The sequence below is a fragment of the Dromaius novaehollandiae genome, chromosome Z (assembly GCF_036370855.1).
Source record: "Dromaius novaehollandiae isolate bDroNov1 chromosome Z, bDroNov1.hap1, whole genome shotgun sequence".
Lineage (NCBI taxonomy): Eukaryota > Metazoa > Chordata > Aves > Casuariiformes > Dromaiidae > Dromaius > Dromaius novaehollandiae.
Genome location: NC_088132.1, coordinates 39,946,296 through 39,963,250, shown reverse-complemented (window position 1 = coordinate 39,963,250; position 16,955 = coordinate 39,946,296). Strand labels below are relative to the sequence as shown.

Sequence of the window (16,955 nt, the reverse complement as noted above, 5' to 3'; positions counted from 1 at the left end):
TGAATTGGACCTTTTTTAAAAAAAAAAAAAAAAAAAAAAAAAAAAAGGCCTTAATGTAGTACTTCATCTGAAACCAGTTTCAAATATAAAATACAAAATTACTCTGACCATGGTTTGGAAAGATCAGAAGTATTTCACATCTTTGGAGAGCTGCTTGTTTTGCTTCATGAATATAAGCATTATTATGCATGTGGATTTCTAAGTGTTTGTTCTAGACACTGTAAAAAATTATTTTGCTGCTATTCAATTTTAATAGTATGAGAACCCTTTAGAAAAGTGGGTACCTTTTCGTATTTTAAATTTGGATAATGATGATTTATCCTGAGGTCCATAATGACTTTGGTAATGCTTTTCTTTTTGATCCAAGTTTCTGCTTTGTAATTTAGTTCAGTTTCTATATAACATAGAGCAACTATCCTGTAAGTATCTAATTTTAAAAAAGGAAGGCTCTATAAATGTAGATCTCTTAAACTACGGTGACATCATATGTCACATGTGAAGTATGTATATAAACTGTCCTTTGAACTTTGCATTTGAGGGAAAACTAGATTTTAGTCTGGTTAAATACAGACTTTGTCAGATGTTCAGAAAAAAATTTTCTAAACAGTGCTCTAATCAAAAGTGAGTTCTTGTTCTAGATCTTGCTGTTTGCTTTGTGGCATTGGATAAGTGTTTCTCAATAACCTTTTGTTAAAGTAACTATATTTGTCATATCACGATTGTTTGAAGGCATAACTAGCTTTTTCTGTTGGCAATTCTAAGTGTATTAGGTGTTTGTAAGTATGTACTAAGGTGTGTTAATGTTGCTAGTGTTTTAAAATAATGAGATAATTATGTTTTTTAAGTAGAAAAATATTCTGAAGGTTATTAAAGGCCTGTCTACTTCCAATCTACATGATTCTAAGATTCCATAAGTCTATGATTTGTTTTTAATGCATGTTTACCTCGTGCAGATTTTGGAGGAAAAGTCCTTCTGAGTCACTTTAAATATTGAAGAAGAAAAAATACATAAGAAAAAATAGAGCCTCAGTGAAGCAGAGGAGTCAACTGTAAAAATCAACTGTAATTTTGTGCCATTACTGTCACTTTGCTTTCTTAAGGCACAGAAATGGATACTAAGTTACTTGTTCCAGTCAGCTATGACACGTTCTGCCCCTGTAGACGACAGCTTTCCCATTTTCTGTTATGCATAACAAGAAACTTTTTTCACTAGCTTTTATTTTGAGATTTTTGTAAAATATTTTCCCTCCCAAAAGGAGGGAAAACCCAAAGCAAAACCCAAAGCAAAAAAAAAAAAAAAGATAAGGATTCATATTATCAAAAACATTATGTGATTCCCTAGTAATACAAGCCCTGCACTAACAGTGAAAGGCCTAGGTACTCTCTTTCAGCCCTGTTTGCTGGTCCTTGTCCCTGCATTCTTTCATTCAGCTTAAAACAATGAGTCTGAAGGCTTTGGCAGAAAACTTGTTTCCACTGTTGTTCTGCACTGGGATCTGGTAATCCAGAGGTGTCTCACGCACTGTTTCTCTCTCTCTCCCTCACCTTTGTTAAGGCTCTATCTCATCCAACCAAGTTTAGAGGGGAAAAATAAAAATCTCACAAGGTCTGCTAAAAGTAGAGCCTGATAGATGTGCTTCCTTGGGATCAGCAGCGGTCTCCAGTTGGTTGCTGTCATGCTAGGTCTGTCTGGGCACTGTCTCTTCACTTGATGTTAAGGATCTGAGTTTAAGGTACAATAGTGTCTCGTGGTATCTTCTCCTGGGGCTAGGAGGTGCTGGTTAAGGAATCTCAATACCAGGGACTGATACTGTTCCAGACATGTCTGTGTCAGCAGTATGTTTTGTTTTTAATGCAGCTTGCCTTTCTATCCAGTCATTAGAACTTAAGTTCTGGTGTTGGAGCTAAGTTTATTTGTGTTTTGTATTTGTTTTTTGTTTTCTGAAGAACTGAAGATGCCTGGTATGTTAGCTGCTGGAACCTCCATCTCTGTCCTTCTGACCTGCATGTGCTAATATGTAGCAGAATCTTGTTGCTGGTCCTCCTAATTGTCATTGCTGTTGTTACCTACAAACTGTGAGGCTGAAGGTTGTCTCTTTACCTGAAAGACCCTTGAAAATATTTTGTCCTGAGCCACCTCCTTCTGTGTACTCTTATTCCTGGAAAGAGCATGGGTGAGAGGAATACTCCAGACCTCTAGTTTCCAGGTTCCTTTTGTGCCCACTGAAGAATGAGGGTAAGATTTCCAGCTGCTCCATTGTTGTTAAGAAGGCTATTTGGTGCCAAACCAAAATCCGGAGTCGATCACTTCCCTTCTTTAAACCCCTCAGCAGGAAAGGAGGAATCACAAATTACTAAGTCCTTGGAGGATAGACTCTATTTTTCTCTGCTACTCATGTGTCTCCAAATGGCAGTGCTACTGAAAACCAAGCACTCCTTGTTCAAGAATTATACTTGTAAGTGATTGGACAAGCTGGATAAGATGATCTGCCCTTCTGTATCTTTTCAGTTCTGTCTTCTGGAGTACTGTGAGCCTTCTGTTTGCCATAACCCCAAGTTTCACAATATATTGTATGTTTTCCTCACTCTTTCCAGCTGGCTTCACAGAGTTCTACTAACTCTGCTATCTTTTCATCTGCTCCCCAAATTTTGTTTATGTTCAGAAATAGAAATAGCATTAAATCAGAATCAAATTAGGTTTCCTGAAGAACTCAAGTGACACAGAAGTTCACTAGGGTGATGCTTTTTGCAGAGTTACTCAGCTGAGCTATCAGTTGCTTCCTGTTAAGAGCCAATACATTCAGAAGAATAGCTGTCTCTCCACTATTTGTGGCAGTAATGCATGTGTCACAGTGGATTTTCTTTCAGTCATTTGAGTCATTAGAAGAACTTCCTTAAAGTTCAGGTTTTGTCAATAGCATCACTGAAAACTGTCCACTTCTCAGCGAGATAACCCAGAGCACTACTGATAACTTTCCTAAGCACTGGCAGCACTTGACTGAATAGACCTGCAGCCACTGGAAGGACTTACCCTTAAAGCTTGATTCTTCATTTTGCACCGTATTTCTTAAATAAGACATTAGTCTTTGGCTTCAGATTTTATAAAGAAATGTAGCTTCCAAGAAAGGATAATCCTCCAAGAAACAATCTGTCAGTGCATTGCTTATTCCCTTTGTTTATTTGATTTTTAGCAGTTTAGTCTGAATGTGGATGTTGAACTCTGTAAGTTTCAAACTTAGGAGGTATAGTGTTATATACACTGCTGGCCAACAAAGTTAATCAACAAAGTTAATATTTGGATTATGTCATTTCTCTCTGTCCCCTGCTTTGGGTGACTTGAACATGCAATCAACTTTGGATAAGTAATTTGAATTTCTTGTAATTTAGTGTGATCCATGTTTTTCAATTTTAGTTTTTACACAAAAAACTAAAAAACAGGAGCCAAAAAGTAGGTCTTGGTAGTCTTGTAAAATTTTTGACCTCTATTGTTAGTTAATTTGTATGAAAAACTATTGTTTTCTTGTTTGTAAAGATGAGCCAAAACGTAGTCTGAATGTTTCAGAGCTGTATCACGTTATACTTTTCAGACACATTTTTGTCTTTGCAGTTGCAGTAAATGATGATGACAAACTGTGGGTTAGCATCTAAGAATTTGTATTCTTACTGATGTCTTAAGTTTGTGGACGTACTACGTTTTCAAAGAGGAAATTAACTTCTGGAGAAATAACTGTTGTTGATCATGATTTTGAAAAAATCTAGTAAATTTCCCATATAGTTTTTCTTCCAAAAAAAAAAAAAATCATGTAACAAGTCTACAGAGAGATGGTAATTTCTTTGTAATCCGGAGGGTTCTTAAGGATGAGTTTGAATTTTACTTGAACAGTTAGAAATCCATAGTTTCATTTCATATACTCAATCCATTTTGCAAGAATAAATTAAATGCAAAACTTATTTCAAAAACTGAATATTTTGCAAGTACACTTTATATACTCTAAGTAGTCATTTTGGATTTCAGATGTATAACTTATGCCTTTAATTTAAAAAAAGTTCTGTGTACAAATAGTCTATACAAAATAAGGAATGATGCTGAAAAATGTACAGTTTCCAGTATGTGTAGCACCATTTGCATTGAATACTTTGAATTCTATTGACCTACACCTAGGCAAGCCTATAATATTCTTTTATCCTTCAACTGTAGTATAGTAAAAGTTGGGATGTGAACCACATCTTGACCAAGAGAGTAGAGGGTGTTAGTTTCAGTGAAAGAATTTGGCAAGGTGTTTTTAGCAGGTATCCCTGTCTTGCATTTTCTCCCCTGATGTCCTAACTTTTCAAGCAATTAAAAAGTTTTAGTATAAACTTTGTTCTTAATTACTGCTATAGTTGTAGTTCTGTAGGGAGAAATGATAAACTGTCATCTCTTATTGTGATGATTTTTGCCTAACATGCCAGAGATTTTGAGGAAGAGAAGCCTTGATAATATGGATGCTCAGATAAAACTTGTCCACAGACCATGCAGTCCTGCTGTCAGTCTTATGCTTGTATTTTTTTCCTTAGATGTTCTGGATTGATTTGTAGCTTTTCCCTAGTCTTCCACAAACTTATTCATGATGTTCAACAAAAGATGCTACTATTACAGATTTTATAAATGTCTGACTTGGAGTGACAGAGCATCTAAGCAAAAGATGAATTCAGTGTTTGGTTGGTCAAGGTTTATTTAAGGAAGTGTAAAAAGAAAAAACTCTCAAAACTCATATGTTTATCTGCTTGCTGTACTACTGTGCAGGAAACTTCTTCAAATTTCCCTCTTAAAAAAAAAAATAAAAAAGGGAAACCCTTGTCAAAGTAGAAACTTGTTGCTTCAGACCGGATTCAACAATGTCATACTTGATGAACCTTTTCACCATCAGATCAGGAACAACAGTAAAAAGCATCCTCACAGGCTTTTTCTGCAGGAATGGGTTAATCTCAGAACAGATAAAAGGATACAGATTTCCCAAGTTTTAAAGCCTTTCAGCTTGTGGAAGGAGCTACAAACAGCCATGTCAAACTGTTCCTTTTAAATGCAGAATTCCCTGTGATATGGTTAGTAGTAGAAGTTTTGACATGGATCTGAGACTGCTCACCTTGAATTCCAGCTCAGAATTACAGGCTTCAATGTTAGGCTTGACTTCTTATGGTATTTTGGAGCATTGAGCAATCTTCATTACTTGCGTGGCCTTCCTATTCCATATTAAAGTCATTGTCTTCTGTCTATTACTAGGTCTTTTTCTTGGTTAAGGCAGCCATAAAACCAAATTAAATGTTTGATCGAAAGTGTCTGCGCTGTGGGTGAAGGAGCTATTTTGGTAGAGGAAGCCTTAGATTTTTCAGAACAGGAAAGGTCAACAAGGTCTGGATACATCACAAAGTATTTTGTTGTGCTTGTCTCTTAATTTTTTCGGAAACTTCCATTCATAGTGTGCTGGAATGCACATAATGTCTTCAAAAACATCTGAGCGTTCAATACATACTTTCTTTCAGTTTTTCAGCAATCAGTGCTCATTAAGTTGTACATAAATACAACAAAGAAGGTACAGTCTTGTATAGCTTGACTACTGTAATCCTATGAAACATCATCGGGTTGCTACTATCAAGTGCTTATTCATTAAATTTGGGTACCTTGGCTGAATGACTGGAGTCATGTAGATCATGTTGTCCATGAGTAAACAAAATATAGTGAGATTTTCAGGGTTTGTATGCCTGCCAAGTACACTTTCTTGTTAGGTTGGAAGTTGAAAATGTCCAGCAGCGTAGACTTTCACCTGATGGTTGTTCAAGTTGGCATTTGTAGCTTCTGAAAGGATTATAACAATCTGTAAAGGGCTCTGCACTTACTAAAATGATTCAAGATATGGCTTGGTCTCTAGCTCTCTTCTTTGGCATTCCATTTTGGTTTGGGCTTCTGCAAGGCTTCTGTCTATTGGTGCTGCGATCTAGGATGATGATTTTGTAAGTGGAGGGTTTCATAATTTTACATCTCTTAACTGATGGCTTGCATTTTGCATTTCTTTGGGGTGTCGTCAGTTTAATGTGTGCATGTCATCTTCAGTAAAACACAGTACCTCTGACTTGCATTTTAAGTTTTTGGGAAATTGAAAAAGAACTGTCTTTTTGCTCTGCCTGGGGAGGTAGAAAGGAGGTGAGGTGGGCAACCCACCCTTGGAATATCATGGTGTGTATTAGATCTTGGCGGAAATGGAAGCTTTTTCCTTTTCTGAAACACACAATTTTTTCTTTGGAAAATGATGTTATACTTACAAGACAAATGTAAAATTAATGGGTTTTGAACACAAAATGTGAAATAGTTTTAAGTAGAAATATATGAAAATAATTTGAAGTGATAGTAATCGATGATCTGAAATCCTAAATGACAGTGTTGGATTTTTTTTGTGAATTTGTACATGTATTTAAAGATTTTTAGAATGTAAAAAAGGCACCAGTAATATGTATTTCAAATCACTCTAGATCTGGAGTGATCTAGTTGTACTTTCATTTGCCTTTCATATTGTTATCTGTCAATGCTTGTTGTGTCAATGCTACAAGCCTGTACTATGCTTAAAAATATGAAGGATGAAAAAGAATGTGAGGAATTCTGTTTTAAAGTACAGCATTATGTTTTGAATTCTCCACTGAAAAGCAACCTGCAAAGCTATTCTTGCTTATTTCTGTATCACGCAGCCTTATCAATCTGCAACCTGCAATCATGCTCCTTACTTTTCTGCCTAGTGTTTCATTTTTTTAAGCAGTTGCTAAAATTCCATACAGAGTAATGCATGTGCATGCTCTTTGTTAGCTGATGAGCTTTAAATAATAAAAGGAGAATACATTGTACTCTAGCTATTATGTTTTCAGCTTTAAATACAGGTAAGTGAATTCCAAATAATATCCCTAATGGGGAAAAGTCTATGTTACAGCGTAGTAGGATAACAGACTATCACAATATCCTAATGTCAAGATGGGGTGCAGGATGAAATACTGTCTCCAGCTTTTACTAGATTATACAGAAATTATTTTGTAGTTCATCTGTTTGTAGTTGTAATGGTCCAATTGTGGTCAAAAGTGTTTTTGAAAATTCTTAGGCAACTTTTTGTTCAGAAAATTAATATGAAAAAGATCAGCCACTGAATTTAGGGAAATGATTGTGCCCACTAAAAAAACCTTCTCATAATACAAGCATTTCTTTTTACATGCAAGCGAGGCATAAAAATACAAACTTAAAAATTTAAATACTGCTCTCCTCAGGGTTCACAGTTGGCTCAGGGAAACATTTCTGTTATGAACATGTAAGTTTTAAGTGTAGCGTACGACTTCTTAAACAGGCTGTGTTTTTCTTTTGTCCAGACTGTTAGATCTTCTGTTTTCAAGTGACGGGAGTACCTATAAGTTTTGAAGGAAATAGTTTCTCAAGCATCTGTCAAGACTAAAAAGGCTCTTGTGAATAAAACATGTTTGTTTAAAAAAAAAAAAAAAAAAAAAAAAAAAAGCTAGGAAGTACTTCTTGCAGTAGTTCCCTCCAGTCATACATAGGGTTGATGCCTGTCTTTGAGTCATCCTCAGTGTTATTAACAGGAGAAGGTAATTTTAGCAGCTTCAGTGGAAGCTTTTGTGGGCCTTTGGTAACAGAAAGGAATAAAGTTAGAATGTAAAGCAGCCATTTTTATTTGTGATCTCCTTATTCATCCTTGAAAACCAGTCTAGCTCAGCTCTGTTCTTATGTTGATGGTTGAACTCAATGACTTGGAATATCTAGTTTCTGAGTCAGCTTTTTTTTTTAGCCTGCAGGTTGCTTGTCTTGGAGCCGAGTTATTACTGCTGTTTTATTCCATCAGTCAAAGATTTAAACCATAAGGCAGCCAACATTCCCCTTTACTTAGCAAAGGCATGTAGATGGCATCTTTTGTGACCTGCTGTCTGGTCTGATTATTGCTATATATAAAATAAAAAAGCCACTTAATTAAACAAGAAACAAAGGTTATATGGAAAGGTTTTCCTAGACTCTTCCTCCTCAACTGTTTGTTGTACTTAGAGGAAAAGCAGAGTCCAGGCTTGTTCCATGGTTCTTCTGGATGATATCCTAATTTTCAAACCTTAATTGGATAACCATAAAATGAAGATTTTGAATTACTTATGGAAAAAAGTTAAATGTTCAGTACTCAGATAAATAGGTGGTAAAAGTTTGGGGTTTTTTTTTTTGTTTTTTACAGAGACTGTTTCAAAACGACTTCCTTTTTATCCTAACAATTCAGCTTGCTTTGTTTTATCTAAGCCTTGATTCCGTTTAATTGTTTCACTATAGTCATTAGTCTCCATCTAGTATATCTATCTACTACTTTGAAAATATAGAGTCAGTTTTACAGTCAATGAAGAAATGGATGCAAAGGTGGCTTTTTGTTTATTTTTTCATCTTTTAATTGAAGATGGACGAAGGTGGTCTCGTTACATTACATCTCCGAGCTGGTTCCCTTTCTGAGTCTTCCTTTCCGCACTAAAGTGTTGTCGGAAAATCGGAACACTGCTTTGTTGTTCAAAGTGGCAATCCACAACATTCCTTCTCTACTGATAAAAAGACTTTATTCAAATAGAGTTCAGCTACCAAGAACAGGAATGATTTTGGGTCATCAGATGGTTATGTGAGCCTTTTCTTAATTTCTAAATCAAGCCATTACTTTTTCCCTATTGATGAAGTTGATAGTTCTCTTAACTGGAAAAATAATGGCTCCAAAACAAAGCTTGTTCATTCATGTAGTTGTAGCACAACTACATTAAGATTTTTCTGATAGTGCGAATAAATGGTTTCCTTGAGTACTCTCATCCTGGAGAATGTCATTGGAAGAGATCTCTTTGCCACTTTTTCCACTGAATAAAGGCAGTCTGGAGGGAGAGGGGAACCTTCAACTCTTTGGAGCTAGAGTATTACTACAAATAACTAGTCATTGCAGTTCTTCCCTGTTTGATAAGATAGATCTTTGATTGTATTGGTGAAAATAGGGCCTTTTATGTTTGTTGGACAAACTTTGTTAAGACAAGTGAATTTATCAGGATTGTACTGTTCAGGAGTCTTCTGAAAGCAGGTCAACTATAGAACAGGTGGAAATCTTCATGTGCAAAAACTTGCAGTAGGAATGGTAAGCTTAAATACTTGCACTACATATTTTGAAAGATAAGACTGTTGTTTTTGTTTTGTTTTGTCTTTTTGGACAAGCCAAAAAAAAACCCCCCAAAAACAAGCTTAGATAAACATTCAGTAGTATTTATTTAAGTAGTCTAGTTCTTCGTAGTATTGTTGCTTGAACTGTGATACGTCATCCGTGTTGTAAGAAGAAAGCTTCTAATGCAGTTGTGTGCATATGCTACTACTATATATTACATCTACTGGGGGTTGTCCCCTTTTTGAGTTCTAGTTCTGTTAGTTTTGTATGTCTGAGGATTAATTTTCTTTACGCTTGTTTCATATAGAAATGCTAAGCTAAAATTCTGAGAACTTGTCGTGAGGAAGATTTCTACTTTCTATCATGAATCTCTTTATTCAAAAAAGAAAAAAAAATAAAGCGGGGCCAGGGGGGCGGGTGTGGCAAGCAACCCAAAACAATATATTGTACTTTTGGTTTCTTCCTCTGTAGATGATGGAGAGAAACAGCAAAAGCGTTTTAAGCTTTCGTCGAAAACCTCTCCAAAAGAGAGTTCTCAGTCACCTTCGTTGCCATTGGTAGAGCAGGAATCTCCATCTGACAAAGAAAAATTTATTCCTCCTGAGCTTAGTATCTGGGATTATTTCATTGCAAAGGTAATTTTTCGCTATTACAAAGTTTAGAGCGTTTTTTTATCACTTTTGGAGTAGTATTTTTTTTTTCCTGTTTAGCCTTTATTCTAGATACTTAAATTAAGATGTGATAAAAGCTAACTTTTGTCATTATTCATATATCAACTATTTCTAAAATATTAGCTGTAGCTGCTGTATTTGAAACAGCTTTCTTTAAAACTTATTATGAAATTGATTTAATTTCAGATAATGATATGAACAGTAACATGTTGCCTTTTTACAGTTACAGAGTACAAATGTGCAGGTAACTATGGATCAGCTATTTAGATGAAAAAGGAAATGGGAGAAGCTTTTGATTATCAGTGTCAAATGGGGATGGGTGAAATAAACTTGTATACTTACTAGAAATCAAGTTAAATTGTCTTGTGTAAAGTCTGCAGTGGCAGATCTTCCAAATGTATATAGGAGTACTCATGCAGAAGGCTTGCTGTGTTAAGAGCGCCTTTTCTGAAGACTACAAATAAGAGTGAGAAAGATGCACAGATACAGTCCTGAATTTTATATTGATACAAAAATGTGTGTTTTTCTCTCTACAAAACTATGTAATTATATGCAGTTATGTGACACATTTCTATATCATATTCTAATATATCAGCAAAAAGATATGTAAGCAGTATTTTAGGAGCAAATACAAAAAAGAAATCCCAAATAGTGAATAACACAGTGGTGCAGTGATAGTGCTCGTCATAAATACTGAACTCTGCAGGCAAGAGATAGGATTTTTTTTGTTCGTTAGTCCCCTGAGCCACTTGAGGACCAAGACACACAAAGTCTGAAGTAAAATTAATGCCAAGTAAGACTTGGGAAAAATATTACAACTTTCGTTTTTGGTATTAGAATTTTGAGTAATTCAGAAAATAGCTAAGCTGTTGAAATACACTATATCCACAAACACTTACCTTTTAATGAGGTACAAACTTGAAATATTGCTAAATTGAGTTAGATGGTATACCTGCTTTTTATATAAAACATTAAATATTACTAATGTTGGACAGAAGATACTCAAGGAATATTGCCTATTTTTTTAGCCTTTTCTTCCATCGCAAAGTAGAGTAGAATATGATTCAGAAGAGAGTCAGGAAAGTGATGAAGATGATATTGATGGAGAAGTGTTTGCATCAAATTCACATAATCAAGAGCATGCCAATTCAAATTCATACAGGTAAGTAACTTAGAATTCAAGATATTCTGCAACGATCGGACTTGGATTTGTGGCCATTTGATTTTGAGATAATACAGCAGTTACCTGATGTTTCGTAGAAATGCGTTACCTAGACTTTTTAGTCGGTAATTCACAGTTCATGTTTTATTTGTTAATACACGGTATAGTGACTCTTGCATTCAAAATATCTGTAAAAGTCTAAAAATACTGTTCATAGTTCTCAACAGTTTATAACATGAGGATTTAAAGCTTTAAAAAAAAATCCTAATTGTGAATATATGAGATTTATTTTCTTATTAGTAAATGACATAGTGCTTTCTTGTTAGTTGGTCATTGATGCGGTTGGCAATGGTTCAGCTGGTACTTCACAATTTGAAGACTTTCTACCCTTTGGCTGGACATGATCTTTCAGGTAATGAACAGCAGAATTGTCTTTCCATATTTAATAACCATATTTAAAAATCAGTTATGTGTTGAATAATAAAAATACTCTAGCTTTATTTTTAATTGAAATGTTCTTAACTTTTTTCCTAGTTTGGGATTAAATTGTCCTGATCACTTTATTTATAGAATAGCGTAATGGGTGGTTTTAGAAGATTGGGTGAGAAGGAATGCTCAGCAGTTAGCAGATAATGGATCCAAAATACCATTGTCACAGCAGAAGTCTCTTTGTTCTCAAGTACTTTATTTGCACACTTAGTTTTTCCTATATGCCTCTTAGGCATACAAGAGTGTTTACAATACATATTTCTCAGTGAGCACTATTCCTCTTCCCCCCCCCTTCCCCACCTTCTTCCTTTCCCCCTTTTTCCTTTCTTCTTTTTTGTCGTTCAAAGTATGTCATTCCTAGTCCATGCTTATTTTCAGTCAGCCTTGGAGAATGCTGCTGCTGTGTCTGGCTCAGGCAGTGTAAAGCAGTTCATCTCTTAATACTTGCAAGTATTAAGCTGAGGTCTGAATGAAGCTTAAATATGGAGATATTTGAAGTACTATCCAGCCTTTGGCAGTGGAATTGTCCACATAATGAGTATAATGCAGAAGCACAGGGGGGTTAAATTGTTTACTTGTGTTTTTAGAGCTTCCAGTTAGCTCCCCAATATGCCATGCAGTTTTGAAAACGCTACAGCGCTGGGAACAAGTCCTTCTCCGACGTCTTGAGCTGTATGGGGGTCCACCTCAACATTATATTTCAGTTCATGCTTCTGAGGATGCATTAGCTGCTGGCCCTGCACTGCTTCGTCATAAAACTTTACTTGAGCCTGCGAACACTCCATTCAGGTGTGTGTGATTTCTGTAAACAGTGACTATAATATATTTTATTATACATCTAGCATATTATGTTGTCAGTGCAGATGATAGACCATAACTATGTATGCCACTTTCTAGATTTGCTCTAATAATCCCATTTGTAAATTGGGAGTATACATCAGAAATCATGCATATCTGGTCCAAAGCACAACCAAGAAAAATGGTCATATTTTCTAACTTTGTTTTTAGTATTTTTTAAATGAAGCTTAACATAGTCTACTGATTCTGAGTGGTTGTAAAGAATGACTCTGACTGTTGATAAAAGGAAAAATACCAAACTTCCTTGAGAGAAATGATCATTAAGGATGAGTAACAATGAATTAATAATTGTTCCCCCTTTAGAGGGAATAAAATTAGGTTCTTGTCAATACCCTTTCTTAAAATCAAGAGAAGAAATGTCTACCGCTGAGAATTGTGCAGTTGTCCGTAAAACTGCATGTTGCAGCCAGAGAAGAATTCTTAGTTTTTAATTGTCACTTTCTTACAGACTTCTGCTTTTTTAATCTTACTGTCATTTATAGTTGTAGAACCAACAGAAAAGTCCACCTTTTTGTTGCAAAATACTTTAGGGTCATCACACTTTCCCGCCTGCCCCATAACTTGAGTTGACTTTAAAAAAAAAAAAAAAAAAAAAAAAAAACGGGGGGGGGGGAATGACAGCCGAAAATTTGTGTTGTGGTCTAAGTTTTATGAGGCATGTGTGTGCTGCATGATATTATTTTTTAAATTCAAATGATTTGGGGTTTGATGGTTTTGGGCTGCCTTAAGGAGCTATAGTTGCATGCACAAATTTTGCTTTAGCATATGGTTTCTAGGCATGGGTGTCCACATTTAAAGTCCTTTTTTTTTTTTAATGAATACTTACATTTATTGTACATGTATTACTGTTATTAAAATAAACTGCACCAATGAAAGGCTGCTGTCATCTCTGATCTGCTTCCACAGTATTCTGGCTTGTCACAGTTGTTTCAGAGATGTTGCACAGCTGATGGTTTGTTCCTTAATAGGAAATGTTAGTCATTCATTGTCCTTGTGTTAGGAGCCTTTATCAGCAATAAATGTAAATGATCTGCGTTTTGAAGACAGAAGTAGGCTAGTAAATAATCTGTATACTGATCTTTCTTTTGTGTAATAATTTCTGAAAGAGTTTTTTCTGAGTTGTCCCAAGGTAGGAGGTGAAAATATTTTTCCTTCCCTTTGCACCCCCTCTCCTCTGTAGGTCTGCTAGGAAGATGGTGCTAGAATATTTGTGGATAGATACTGTCCGGTGCTTAGAGAGCTATAGTTCAGCATTACTATTTCATCTGACTTAGTTTGATTAGTATATAAATTATTGCAGTCTCTTGTAAGTATGAGTATGATATAAATACTCATTTTAACTCTGATCTGTAGATCTAACAGTCATGTTGCACTATCTGTGAAGAGGCTTTGGCAATACTTGGTTAAACAGGAAGAAGTCCAGGAAACGTTTATCAGAAGTATTTTTACAAAGAAGCGATGCTTAAATGAGGTTGGTATGATATATGAACTGTTGCAGGTTAATCTGTGAGCTTTTATTTAAGAAATCTGCCTTTTTCTTTCTTTCTAGGGCATGAATGAAAAATTAACTTGTCCATGACTGTCTACATATACAGTATTTTTCATTGAAAATCTCTGTCCCATTGTTTCATTGAAAACAGAAATAATCAGTGTCTGAATTGTAGGCTGCCTGAAAAACTTAGTCAGCTTTGAGATCATTATAGAAGTTACCTCAAAAGAATGGCAAACCTTAAAATTTCAAAGATCAAAATACTTCTAACCTAATCAGTCAAAACTAAAAAAATATCTGAGTTTATCCTTGCTGTATTTATTCTGGCCATTCCAGATTTACCCACTGGTTTCTATCATGTTATGTTTCATTTTTAAAAAAAAAATGGCTATGCAACAGTTACAGGGACAGTAACCTTCTTTAGCTGTTTTCCAGGTCACACAGACTCATTTAAATGTTTCAAAGTTGTAGGTCTGCATGTTGGGGTTTGTTGTTTTTACCTCTCTATAGCTGTTGGGGTGTTTTGTTTAACCCCCTACTCCTGGAGGGATTTATTAGTGTGCAGTATCTTTTCTGTTCTCTGGAATTCTATCCCATAGCTCTGCCACTTGTCCTCTGATCAATAAAGCTGCTATCAGTCCTCAAACTGAGCAGTTCTGTTGTTCAGGTCTACCTGTACAGGGTGGTTTGACCATGTCACAGTGTAACACAGTAAAATTGCATGTAGCTGTACCTTATCTTTCTATGTCCCACACTTGTCAAACTGTGACATTTAGAGTCTCAGCCTGTTGGCAAGATTGGTATTATTCAAAAGAGTTGTCCTTTGGATTAATGGTTTTTAAAAATTGCATCTTTAGATGAAAGGTAGGATAATAATTCTAAGAATTTTGAACTTGGCTATACTTGTACCTAACTCTGTACAATGTAGAGAATGTCTTTAAATGTAGGATGCCTTTAAACTTGCATCTTCCTGCTGTAATCATTCCGATTTTTAGTTTTAATTCTTCAGTCTAAAACTCTACAGTTCTTAATTATCTAACCTCATCATGCCAAAACTTACTGAATGACTTCCGATTAGTGTTTTATTTTTGCTCCTTTGTTAAATTATTTCCAGGTTATATGCTTCAGGTCAGTAAGTGACATTCGAAAGAATGATTTGTATCATAGAAAAACTACCTAGCAGCAGAAACAGAGGAGAGAGGATCAGATCAGAACACACTAAGCATGTAGGAGAAGAGAGTATTTGTCATCAGTAAAGCCATGACAGCAAGGAGTTCTGCATGAGCTTGTCTTTGTCCTGGCACAGCTAGACTACTAGCTTGCTTGGGTGTTTATATGCTGAAGCCACTTGTATTCAGTGCAGATTGCAGTTGAAAGTTATTCTTTTTGTCTTGTCCTTTGAAGATGCCCTGTTTCTGATAATGTCTTATGTTAATGCTGCTATGCTATATGGAGAGGTTTTTTGGAGTATTTCAGATGTTTTTTTATGTTTCTAAGTAGAATCACTGGCAGCCTTGCACAGTATAGGTTTGTTAGCATTGTTTCCAGCTGTTACTAATAATATGTCAATGGAGTCCACTTATTTTCCAAGAAATCTGACAGTACAAAATATGTAAAATAATATCTCCTGCACTCAATATTGAGTTTGGAATTTGAGAATTACTGTTGCTACACAACAAAATACATGTGATGTGCATGTGTATGCAAATTTACTGTTGTGTTTTAATTGTTCTATGTTGGAGTAAATAACAAGGAATTAAGGATTTCCTTGAGACCTTGTATGTTGTGTCTTATCTTTATTTTTTTGTTTTGTGGTTGTTCTTTCGTTGGTGAAGTCATTAGAGGACCACAATGAAACCATGAAAAATTCTATGCTGGAAGAGCCCATCGTCAATAAGGTACACAATAGTAATGCTCAAATTATTTAGACTTTACATTATTATGAAATCCTTTTTTAAAAGTGGTGTTGGTAACTCTTAAAAAATTGTTGCCAACATAGCAAAAAAACTGAAAAATTTAGTTTTGCAAGAACTTAGAAATTAGACTACTCTTCATATAGAGCCTATCTGAAACTAAATATGTCCTAGAAAGCTGGATTAAACAACCAGGTAACCACAGTATTATCAAATTCTGTAGCTATTCCAGCCACAGAGTGGAGGCTGAGATTTGCCCAAATGGCTTGGAAAATTCAGTAGTACTATGGGAAGTGGTACACAGGAGCTTTGACCTATCCGTAATGGCTAGAATAGTCCCCCATTGATGAAGATAGATAACTGTAGTCTGAAGTCAAAGTGCTGTTTGTTAGCATCACACTAGTTTGATATTTAAAACTTTTAATGAGCCTTAGTTTTAAGGTGGTGATGAATTAGCCTGTACAACATTTTAAAAATATTTTTATTCACATTTCTAGAAATAGTATTGCAACTTTTCAGTCTCTCATAACAATCTTTCAAGAAAGTTGCTGTAGTCTTCAGGTTGACTTTTTACAAAAATGGTGAGAATACATAATTAATCACTTTGTGTTATCGTTTATATGATGGAACAGTATTAGCAATTAGCTAATTGGAGCTGACTGACTGGGCGGGGGGCTTAATTTCTTGAGAGTTTGTTCACCACATGACACAGGTCACTACCTGATTGTCACTGCAGTTTTGTGCAGTTTTAGCTAGGACAGAAGACTACTGGAGTAGCAACACGTTTTGTGAATTCTGTTTTTTGGCCTAAAAAAGGGGTATTCCATTCTGTGGTATGTAACAGCTACGGACTTTTTCCAAACCTTGAAAAAGACTGTTCACAGTTCATATGTATTTTGCCAATGAGCAGCTTTTTGGACAGCACCATCTTACTGTTGTTGAAATAAAATACCCTTGGGTAAATCTGTTGAAGACTGGAGAATTAAGAAATCAAGTTGGTGAGGCTGGAAAACAGCAGGTCTAGGATAATGCTTTGATTTTAGAGGAAGTACAAAATTTTACACTTGTAAGGCTTGAATTTTCACATCACCATTTCTCTTTTGCAATGCCTTTTCTTACTGTAAAATTGTCCTGTATCTACAACAGTTCCTCTAGTCTGTCAATTTAATACTTACAGTTCTG

The 16,955-nt window shown here is 35.4% G+C and overlaps 1 protein-coding gene across 8 annotated transcripts in view; it reads left to right on the top strand.

Annotated features, from left to right (window-relative positions):
* The window catches only part of LOC112992400 (dmX-like protein 1), an 84,003-nt gene that overhangs the window by 53,251 nt on the left and 13,797 nt on the right, over positions 1-16,955 (top strand). For all 8 annotated transcript variants that reach the window (XM_064501762.1, XM_064501764.1, XM_064501761.1 and 5 more), the window contains 6 exons: positions 9,663-9,826; positions 10,891-11,024; positions 11,351-11,436; positions 12,101-12,302; positions 13,725-13,842; positions 15,696-15,758. In XM_064501762.1, the coding sequence (XP_064357832.1) occupies positions 9,663-9,826; positions 10,891-11,024; positions 11,351-11,436; positions 12,101-12,302; positions 13,725-13,842; positions 15,696-15,758 (767 nt within the window). The remainder of the gene's footprint in view (positions 1-9,662; positions 9,827-10,890; positions 11,025-11,350; positions 11,437-12,100; positions 12,303-13,724; positions 13,843-15,695; positions 15,759-16,955) is intronic.